We start from the raw sequence: 10643 nt of genomic DNA on the forward strand, positions 1-10643 counted from the left end.
GAGATAAAAATATACTTAGTAAATTGACCAACCAAAATTAGACAAAACAGCATGTAAGCATTTGAGTTCTCCACAGCTGTTTATCAAACTGGATATTCAATATATACATCACCTTCTACTTGGGATAAAGAGGGGCATCATATTTTAAAGTTTCAACAGAGAACAGAAGTTAACAGGAAATCAATATGTAATGGTAGTTAACAGGAAAGAACATCACCATGTCCTAACATGGTTTTTCCAGACTTAGGAGCCACTGAGCTGCAAGCATGTAACATCAGAATTACATGACAGGAAGAGGAGGAGCCAGAGATATGATGATCTCACCTGCGTCAAGGCCAGAACCATGGGCAGCAGTCCAAGGGAACTGGGATCAGGAAACAAACTAAGCACCAGGAAGTATACTTTTGTGAGGGATAAGCCACGTATCAGAACCATGAGTTGGATCCAAACTACATTTTCCATATGTGGAATGTAATTCTCCTGTCTCTCCCCTCCCCTGGCAGCCCACTGATCTCCATAAAATGCTGCTCCTAGGAGATAGGGTACCCTGAGAAATGACATGCAGAGGGAAGGGGGAAACTGCTAATTTAGTTTATATCTACCATTAGTGACCTCATCTCACCATCCTATTGCTCCTCTCAGAATACACGCAGAGTAGCAGGAGCTGTCGTGCCCTTGTTCTCTCTGTGGTGCCCTTTCCTCATATGTTCCCCCGTGGGCACTTCGGTCTGGGATGCAACATCTCCTGGTATTGCCAGGCCCCAAAGAGGCCAGGCTGGCCACTACCAGGGCCAGGGCTTTCTCGGTGGCGGTTCCTACCTGGTGGAACGAGCTCCCGGAGGAAATCCGGGCCCTGCGGGACCTTGTACAGTTCTGCAGGGCCTGTAAGACGGAGCTCTTCCACCAGGCATATGAGTAGGAGCCACCACTACCATCACTACTGTTCCATCTTAACCTGGCCGTGGTGGAGGGAACATCACTGTTTCCCGGAGCAGATGACGCCGAGTAGATAGAGCAGTTGCAATAGAGCAGTGAAATACGCCATCTTGTGAAAGATCATGTTGAACATCTAGAGCACTTTTGGTAATAACTTGTTAATAATGTTATTGTATTGTGGTGATTTTAAATGATTTTAAGTATGTTTTATATTGGTGTATGCCTCCTGTAAGCCGCCCTGAGCCCGTGTAGTGGGGAGGGCGGGGTATAAATTGAATAAAATAAATAATAAATATGTACAGGAACCAGAAATAGGTCAATCCAGAAGGCAGCAAAAAGAAAACCACAAAAAAAACCCAAACCCCACAAACAGTAGGTCTAGAGTAGGGTTGCCAGCCCTTAGTCGCATTCTGGCAGCAGACTTTGGGGGATGGAAACAAGGTATCCAACTCTAGGTGTATCCTAGAGCATCATAGCAGTGTAATGATGTCATTTCTTGTTTTGCACCAGAAATGATGTTGCATAATTGGTGCATGAATCACTTCATCCCTCCCATACTGCCTTGTTGAGTGGCAGCAGGAAATGGGGAGACCGGGCTATATTGGGAGACCTGATCTCCCCTCCCCTAGTCTAGAAGGGCTCACAACCCAGCAGGTGGGACACATAAGAGTCCTAACTCATAGTCCAAAGGCAACTGGAGTACAGTATCTGCTAACCGGCACATGAAGCAGCAGGGATTGTCTAATGCATGCTTGTGAACCACCAAGCCAAACATGACTTTCCTGTTTTTGCAGTTCTGGGCAGACTGAAAAAAGAAAAACCCTAAGTTTAGCAAATCTGAGTAGGATGTCATACATTACTAATAAGCTGCATTCAGCTTGCTTTGGCACAACTTGTGCATGTAAGATCTAATACAAAGGGATGCAATAAACAGAAGAGTAAGTGATAATTCACTAACTAAACAAATAGCACCTTCCAGGAGAGGTCATTCCTGATTTTATCCAGTGTGCAATGTAATTCCATCCATTCAAAAATAGATGGTAGCTTTTAAACCATATTAGATACCCAAGACATCCACACTCCAATAGTTCCCCATTTTTTCTTGTCCCACAGACCACCAATGTGGTCTTCAAGTTTACTTGACAGAACTTTAGAGCATCTTCTAAGTTATTCAAGCACATAATTTCACCCATAATATGCGACATTTTAAAACCAATGATTCAGGAAGTGAGAGGTTCTTTAGACAGATTTCCCCCCCCAGAATCAAGCAACACGTCACTTCAAAATTAAGAAAATGCTTCACTTACTCGTATTTTCCTCTGCTCACTATTCATCTATGAAAAAAGTACAACAATAATAAATATATAAAATTAACATCAAATAAGAACCATAATAAATAAATAAGAACTATTTATTTGCTTGTAATCCTAAAGTGTTTAGATAATAAACACTGGCTTGGATCCCATGATTTGGATCCCTGTGGGTTTCATAATCCCAGGAAGAAAACTTCCTGAGATCAGAAATGGCTGCTGGGAGGAGGGACAAGTTGGGGAAGACATGGGGTTCTTGCTCAATTCTTGCACAGTTTTTGTGCTGGATCCAACACATTCTCTCTGAAATTCACTGTACTTCCCTGCATACAAAAACATTGCTACAGCTGTCAATTGACTGCAGTGTTGAAAGGAAGGATGTCCTGTCCTGAATTTGGGAACTCCCCCCCCATGGGATTAAAATATAATAAATAAATGTTTGTCCTACGGGAACTCTAACAACTGATTTCTGGAGTGTGTGTATTTTTTTTCACTGGACTCCCCACAAGCCCCCCAGAAAAAGAAAGAGTTCTGAAGCATTGTAGGCATGAGGAGGAATAACTGACATCTTTGTTCCCCTAGTTCTTTGCAGTAGCAGCAGAGACAGCATCAATTGGGATAACATTGTACTGGGTCCTCTTGTTCCTTCAGTTGCCGATACAACAATAAGGATCCTCTGTTATTCTCTGACATGATAAAGATTCTAAAAAATATTAGGACCTAGCCCAGTCAACCTGAATAATGTCTGACTCAATATATTCTGTGCATGCAATTCTGTTTTCTTCTTTCTCCTTGTCTTATGGGTATAAGTCTTAGATGTACCAATATCATATCTTAAAACACATTACAAACTTACTGTAGCAGGCAGTTCTGGAGCAGGAGGTGGAGTACCTTTCTTAGCAAATTCTTCTATGGCTGTTGTATAGTCCTGCATAGCACCAGTAACGCTGAAGAAAAATGTACAGTTTGGAAGCAATTTTAGAAACTTGTATATAAGCTTTTGAAAGCTAATATAACATACTGCAAAGAAAATAGCTGCTAGGTCAGGCTTTTTGGGCACTGCCTTGCCATATTGTCCCCATACTGTTTTATTTATTCACTTCATTTAGAGCCTGCCTTTCTCATTGAGACTCAAGGAGGAAGAAATCATACAGTTAAAATCAAAGAGCAGTATACATAACACTTCCCAGTGCAAGAATTTGGATTACAAAAATTAGAGCAGTGCTCTATACTGCTCCTTCCATTGTAGAGATAGGTCTTTTCCTTAATATCTTTGCAATGGAAGTGACTAGACACTTGCTTGTTTTTAATGAAAGCAGGAAATTCACAGAACTGTTAACCACATTGTAACAATGGTATATTGATACAACAGTATTCTAGTGCTGGTGTTTTTTTTTAAAAAAGTATACATAAAATTCTCCAGTGGCAGGGGGCAAGGAAATGGCTAACATCTGGATAATACAATTTTTTCCCAATAACACAGTAGCTATCCAGGCTTTACTGTGATCTTTCCCAAAACTCTGAAGCAAAGCAGGTTTGAGAAATATCAGAGAAAAGCCAAGGAAACCCTGAGAGGTACCCAAACACACCATGATGCTGTGGGGAATGAGGGGAAAAGCTGCTTCCCAACAGCATTGAACCTGGAGCAGATATCTATGAGGAAATGGCCCTTGAAAAGTGTTTGGAAACTTCAACTGGTGCAGAATGCTGCAGCCAAGATGTTGACTAGAGGGGATAGACCATATCGGTCCAGTCTTCTTGGCCCATGTACACTGGCTCGCAATTTGTTTCCAAGCACAATTCAGGGTGTTGGTGTTGACCTTTAAAGCCCTACATGGCTGTGGGCTAGCATACCTGTAGGACTGTCTAATCCTTTACGAACAGACAGTAACCCAACAACTATAGTCATCTTCTGAGGCCATACTTTGGGTGCGCCCAGCTCCTGAGATTAGGCAGGTGGCAACCCAAGAGAGAGCCTCCTTGGCCATGGCACTCTGGAACACTCTCCCCATCTTCCATTGCCATCTTCTGTCAGTGAGGAAAGACTTTTTTTGTTTCATCTGGCATTTCCTCAGTGATCCCTCCATCCTGCCCTGTGTTTTCATTGTTATTTTGATGTTTTGTATGTGTATTTTAGCTTGGTTTTAATTATGTTAATGATATGTTTTTGTTTGGTTTTAAAGGTTTTTAAGATACGTTTTTCTTAAGTAAATTTTTAATCTGTTAGCCAACTTGTTTGGTCTGATAAGGACAGAAAGGCAGGGTATAAATTTTGTAAATAAATAAACATTACCACATGGGGCTGAAATACCTGGGATTACTTGTGAAAACAAAGTCCACAAACATAGGCAGCATTAACACAGGATTAGAAAGATTCACAGAGGACAAGTCTATCAGTGGCTACTAGCCATGGTGACTAAAGGGAACTTTCATGTTCAGAGGCAGTAAACTTCTGAATACCAGTGCCAGTAGTCACCATCAGGAAAAGACTATGGCCTATATGTTCTGTTGGTTGCCTTCCATAGTAACTGGTTGCCCACTTTGATATAAGAACAGATGCTGGAATAGATGGACCACTGCTCTGATCCAGTAGGGCTCTTCTTATATTCTGGCTAATGCCTCCACATCAAGGTGCTGTGAAAAGCAGAGCTACAGGCTGCCTTCTGCTTCCTGGTACAGTACTTGCTTGGCAGCAGAGTCTAATGCGATTACAAATAGCATCTTCTCCTGAAGAAAATATAACACAGTCACTTACATTATCTTATTCAGCATCTTTTGCTGCTCCTTGACTCTGCGGTATTTCAGCAGCTTTTTTTGTGTTTCCGTCAAACTCTGGGATGTAGAGGGCAAATCTATGGGTGGTAACTGAATGTTCCATGCATCATCATCGTCTTGGGAGTCTGCTGATTTATTCGGAGCTGACATCTAAAATAACAAGTACACAATAATTAGCAGAGAAAAAAGATGTGTGTGTGTAAAGTGATCCCAAAGGGTTTTCTATATCTATAATTTTTGTTTCTACTAACAAACAAAAACAAACAGAAAAGAAAAAGAACAGAGAGAAAAACAAGATAGAAATACTACATTACTGCATTTTCACATGAGCAATCATATTTGATGGACAAAAACGTAAATATGAATTTTAAAATAGACCATTCATAACCATAATTCATAAGCGTATTGGGATGCTCTGGACTGATGTTATGTTTCCTTGCTGCCATCTTGTTTTATTTAATTGGGTTTTGATCATATATTTATCATTTTCATTTCTTTTATTTATTTATTTATTTATTTGATTTGATTTTTATCCCGCCCTCCCGCCGAAGCAGCTCAGGGCGGCTTACAACAGTAAAACCAATAAAACACATCTAAAACAATCTGTAACAATACAATAAAATTGCAAATTACACACAGTACAACATACACGTGGCGGCAACCATAAAGTGCTGTCATGCTTCGCGGAATAACTCCGTCTTCACCGCTCTCCGGAACTGGCGGAGATCCCGGAGAGCGCGGATCTCATGTGGGAGCTGGTTCCACAGTGTCGGTGTGGCTAAAGAGAACACCCTAGTTCTAGTAGTTGTTAGCTTGGCGTCCCTAGGGCCAGGGGGGACTAAGCGGTCCTGCGACTCCGATCTCAGTGCTCTCGGGGGAACGTACAGGGAAAGGCGGTCCCGCAGGTAGACAAGCCCCAGACCATAAAGGTCTTTAAAGGTCATAACCAGCACCTTGAAGCGTATCCGGAACGCTATTGGCAGCCAGTGCAGCGCCCTCAGCACCAGTTGGATGTGTTCCCTCACAGGGGCACCCATCAACAACATTCTGCAGGTTTTTATTAAATAAAGCAAAAATTAATACAAACATCTCTATAACAGTACATAACATTTCAATTTAACAGTTGGTTTGAAAAATAGATGTAGCTACAGCTTGCAAATATATAACAGAAGCTACTTCAGTCTTACAAATGTAACAAATCTATGGGGTACACATTTTCCGGCACTTTACCATTAGTTGTCATGTATCATTTTCATTTCTGTCGCCCCTGAGCCCATCATGGGATAGGGTGGGATATAAGTACAATAAATAAAACAAATTTTAAAAATCTATATTATCTATTGTATTATAACTAACTGCATTTTTCTATCCATCGAAGTTATTGAACAGATATTACTTTGCTACATACAAATTACTTATATACTTTATTTTAGTCTATGTTCTATCATTTTTCATTCCTTCATTTCTAACATTTCATCATTATAGACTTATATTGCTTAATTCTACCTCTTAATCATTCTGCACTTTGTCATTCAGCTCTTGTTTTAATCCTTAAATTATTCAATCTTAGTTTTGATCTATATATTCAAAAAATATGTTCCATCTTTCTTGGAATTCTGAGTCTGGTCTATTATGCAAGTAGGATGTCAGCTTTGCCATTGTTGCATACTCAGTTAGTTTTTCCAGTCAGTCAATTCTGGGCATTTTCCAGCCTTCCATTTAGACACAAATACCACTCTTGCTGCTACTACCATATATATGTATTTAAATATATTTAAATAGTTCACTGTGGATTCTTAATATATTACATGGTAAGATATTTAATAGCATGCTTTTTGGATTCATTGACAAGTTGACCCAAAGGCAAGTGAAAAAGCAAAGTCATCCTTAGTGGTGTCCCATCCAAGTACTGACCAATGTTCCCTCTAAGGTGTGGAGTCTTATGAGCAGAAATTCTACTTTGTGAGCTACTGGCATTGAAGTTGTGAGCGAGCGATTTGACTACTGCATAAATTAGTTTGCCTCTGGAGCCATCCCTTCCTGAGCCGAGACAAAAATGTGTGAGCCGGAGGCTAAAGAACTGTGAGCTGGCTCACACTAACTCAGCTTAGAGGGAACACTGGTACTGACCCCCTCCTTAGCTTCTAAGATCTGACAAGATTTGGCTACACTATACTATTTCACATTTGCTGTACTACACTATTTCACACACACGCACACGAAGTTTGAGCTCAGTGGTCACCGTAACTATATAAGTGCCTCTTTTATGTTTCTTCCCATGCTGCCAACAAACTATATATTTCTGAGCCTTTTCTGATGGTGGTGGTATTGTGCTTTAAGAAGGCATGAAATAAAATATAGTTTAATTTTTAAAATGAATAAGTAAATAAATAAATAAATTGTGAGTCCATGGGTGCCTTTAAGACCAACAAAGTTTAATTCTGGGTATAAGCTTATACCTAGAATTAAACTTCGCTGGTCTTAAAGGTGCCACTGGACTCAAACTTTGTTCTGTTGCTTCAAACCAACATGGCTACCCACCTGAATACATATATAAATACAGATAAATATAATCAGTTCATAATGCTTCATCACACTCTAAATATAGTACCGATAAATCAACCCCATGGCAGGATTACGTGATTGCTATATAAGGTCTGATGTTATTTGCATTGGATCCTATCAAGTTCTATAAAGCGGTGCAAAAATTAAATAGTATGATCCTTCTTATGCTAAGCTATAAAAGGTAAAGGTAAAGGTTCCCTTGCTCGAAAGCCAGTCGAGTCCAACTCTAGGGTTGCGGTGCTCATCTCTGTTTCAGAGCCGAAGAGCTAGCGCTGTCCGAAGACGTTTCCGTGGTCATGTGGCCAGCATGACTAAACACCAAGGCGCACAGAACGCTGTTACCTTCTCACCAAAGCAGTACCTATTTATCTACTTGCAATTTCTTGCTTTCAAACTGCTAGGTTGGCAGGAGCTGGAACTAGAGATGGGAGCTCACTCCGTCATGCGGCACACTCGGGTCTGGAACTGCTGAACTACTGACCTTCCACAGCCTGCAGTTCAGCGTCTTAACCACTTGAGCCACCGCAGCTCCTTACCCTAAGCTATACATAGCAGTAAAAACCACACGGTCCTTAATCATTTATCCATTTGTGAACCATTTGTACAACACAGCCCTATTACCTGGGCAGAAAAGCCACCTTGAATAATTCAGTTTTGCATAGTTTGTGGAAAGCCAGGAGAGTGGGAGCCTTCCTGACCTCCTCAGACAGGCTGTTCCACAAGGTGGGGGCCACAATGGAAAAAGCGCTTGCAGGTTAGCAACTTCAGAAGGCCCTGCAGACATGAGCGGAGTCCTAGCCCACAAATGCTTCAGCAAATGTGCTAGTCTTTAAAGTAATACAGTCTTTTTCTTTTGGCTGCAACAGGCTAACACAGCTACCCAGCTGGAAACTAGTATGGGATGGTTTCCCCCCAGCATTTACCTCAAGATGTTCAGAGACTCACAGTGCAATCCTAAGCGAAGTTACACCCTTCTAAGATCATTAACTTCCATGGATTTAAAAGAGTGTAATTCTGTTTAGGATTGCACTGTAAGTGTCATGTAGTGGTTACAGTGTCGTACTAGGATCTGGGACACCTAAGTTTGAGTTGCCACTCTGTACTGGAAGCTGGGTGACCTTGGATCAGTCACTCTCTCTCAGCTTGATCTGCCTTGCAGGATTGGTGTTATGAGAATAAAATGGATAGAAGAACAATGAGTTAAGCCACATGGAGAGAAAAGTGGGGTATAACTATCCAAAAAAATAAATAACGTTATGGGTGGATGATCTTACCAATCTGTCTTTAGAAAGATGCATGACTCTGTGGTTGCTTCCCTAGATGCATTTTCAGTATGCATGTAGGACAGTGATCCCTAATCTGGGAGCATCATGGTGCCTGGCAATGTATTCCCTAGTGTTAGCTTGTTTCTTGACTCTTGGAGATAAAACACAAATATTCCTGAGTGGAAGAAGGAAAAGGGATTTGGCTCACCCCTTTTACCAACTGACTGATTAGCAAAGCACTGAGTTCATCCCATCCCAGGCAGGCAGGTCACACAGCCACTCACTCTCCGCTTGAGTCTCATATGTTACTCTCGTATGTTCTGGGCTTGGAAACATTTCCCTGGTGCTGTGCAGGAAGCAAACTATATGGTCTCCAGGTTTGGATCTAAGGAGCTGATGGTGGAAATCCTCCCTGCTTTCTCTGCACAACTGATGGAAGAAGGAGCAGTTTTGCCCCCTCCCCACTGAAACTTCCGAGCCTGTGAGGGTACTAGGAATAAACTTTCCCAGGGATGGAAGGAATTACTGATGGGAAGCCAAACCAAGGAAAATCTGCAGCCCTTTGCATGATCTTTGCAGTAGGTCCAAGTCACTACCCATTCTCAAAATTCCAAATCTGCACAGAAGCTTAAAAAGGCAGGGGACCCCAATGTAAATGAATTAAATATCAGAAGCTACCCTTAAAGAAGTCGCCCTTGGAAGATGGCACCCCCCCCCCATACCTTCATGGAGGAAGAATAAAATCATTCACTTTACAGTCTGTCTTGTGTATGTGTATGCTTGCTTGGAATATGACCCACCGTGTTCTATGTGGCTTATTGAGATGATCACAGCCATAGTGGAACTTAATTCCAAGCAAAACGTGGGTAGGAATCAGTCTGTTTGAATCACAGCAATTTCTCACAAACCCAGTCACTTTCCGGAGATGGAAAGACAGAAAAGTAGATTCAGCTTCTACGGTGCCACTAACAGGCTGAGGGGGACTGAGCCCCCAAACCCTGGCATATGGGGGGGGGGGTGCCTTTCCTTTTCCCAGACGAGGACCAACCAGCTCGCACGCACGCACGCACATATAAGGGATAAGCCACTGTTGCTCGCAATCACTTCGCTTGTCCCAACGTCCCTGCAGGACAAATACCCTATCTTTTGATCGCTCACCTCTCCCAAAGTCTGCGCCCCAAGAGAGACGGGGCTTGGCGCGGGTCTGACGGCGATAAACGCGTCGAGAAAGGGAACAGTCTTGAGCTGTGGGACTCCGACCTAGGCAGGTTCCTTCGCTCGCCACCGCCAGCCGAGTCAACAGCGCGTCAGTTGCTATGGTCACAGGATGGCACACGTGCCCTCCCCCCAGCTTGCTTTGCGCGCGGAGTGGGCCATGCTTTCTGCTGTGTGCTTGCTCTCCGGAAGTGGGAAGCTTCGCTCAAGGGGGACGACTAATTCATAGTTATTTGTACAGATAGAGAACCCGAGGTTCAAACCTGGCCAGTAGCTTCTCATTATGATTGAATTTATTGTATCTACAAGTGCTTACATAGAGATGACACATCTTTTACAGGAGTTAATAGTTTAACACAATTGGTTCTGTGTTACCACCAGTTACAACTTTTGTGTGGTTATTATGCCCGAATTGAATTCATTTCGTAACCTCTTTATGGAAAAAAGTAAACGTCGGATCTACATGGATCCTCATGAATGACCACTCGCGTGATGGCCGAGTGGCCTCGGCCGTCACACGCGAGAGGTGGAATTTGCCCCTAGGACTCCAAGGCCACCACCCCGGGGCTCAGAGAGG

General features: G+C 42.3%; 1 protein-coding gene across 1 annotated transcript in view; it reads right to left on the bottom strand.

Moving 5' to 3' along the window:
- Nucleotides 1-5171, bottom strand: part of LOC107106845 (dynein heavy chain 12, axonemal-like) — a gene marked incomplete at its 3' end in the record, with an annotated part of 54131 nt that extends 48960 nt beyond the window's left edge. The window contains 3 exon segments of the mRNA XM_015407059.1: nucleotides 2244-2270; nucleotides 3103-3193; nucleotides 5002-5171. Coding sequence (XP_015262545.1) covers nucleotides 2244-2270; nucleotides 3103-3193; nucleotides 5002-5171 — 288 coding nt within the window.
- Nucleotides 5172-10643: the final 5472 nt, after the last annotated feature.

The sequence above is a fragment of the Gekko japonicus genome, unplaced genomic scaffold (genome assembly GCF_001447785.1).
Source record: "Gekko japonicus isolate JY-2015 unplaced genomic scaffold, Gekko_japonicus_V1.1 scaffold2234, whole genome shotgun sequence".
NCBI classification, from domain to species: domain Eukaryota; kingdom Metazoa; phylum Chordata; class Lepidosauria; order Squamata; family Gekkonidae; genus Gekko; species Gekko japonicus.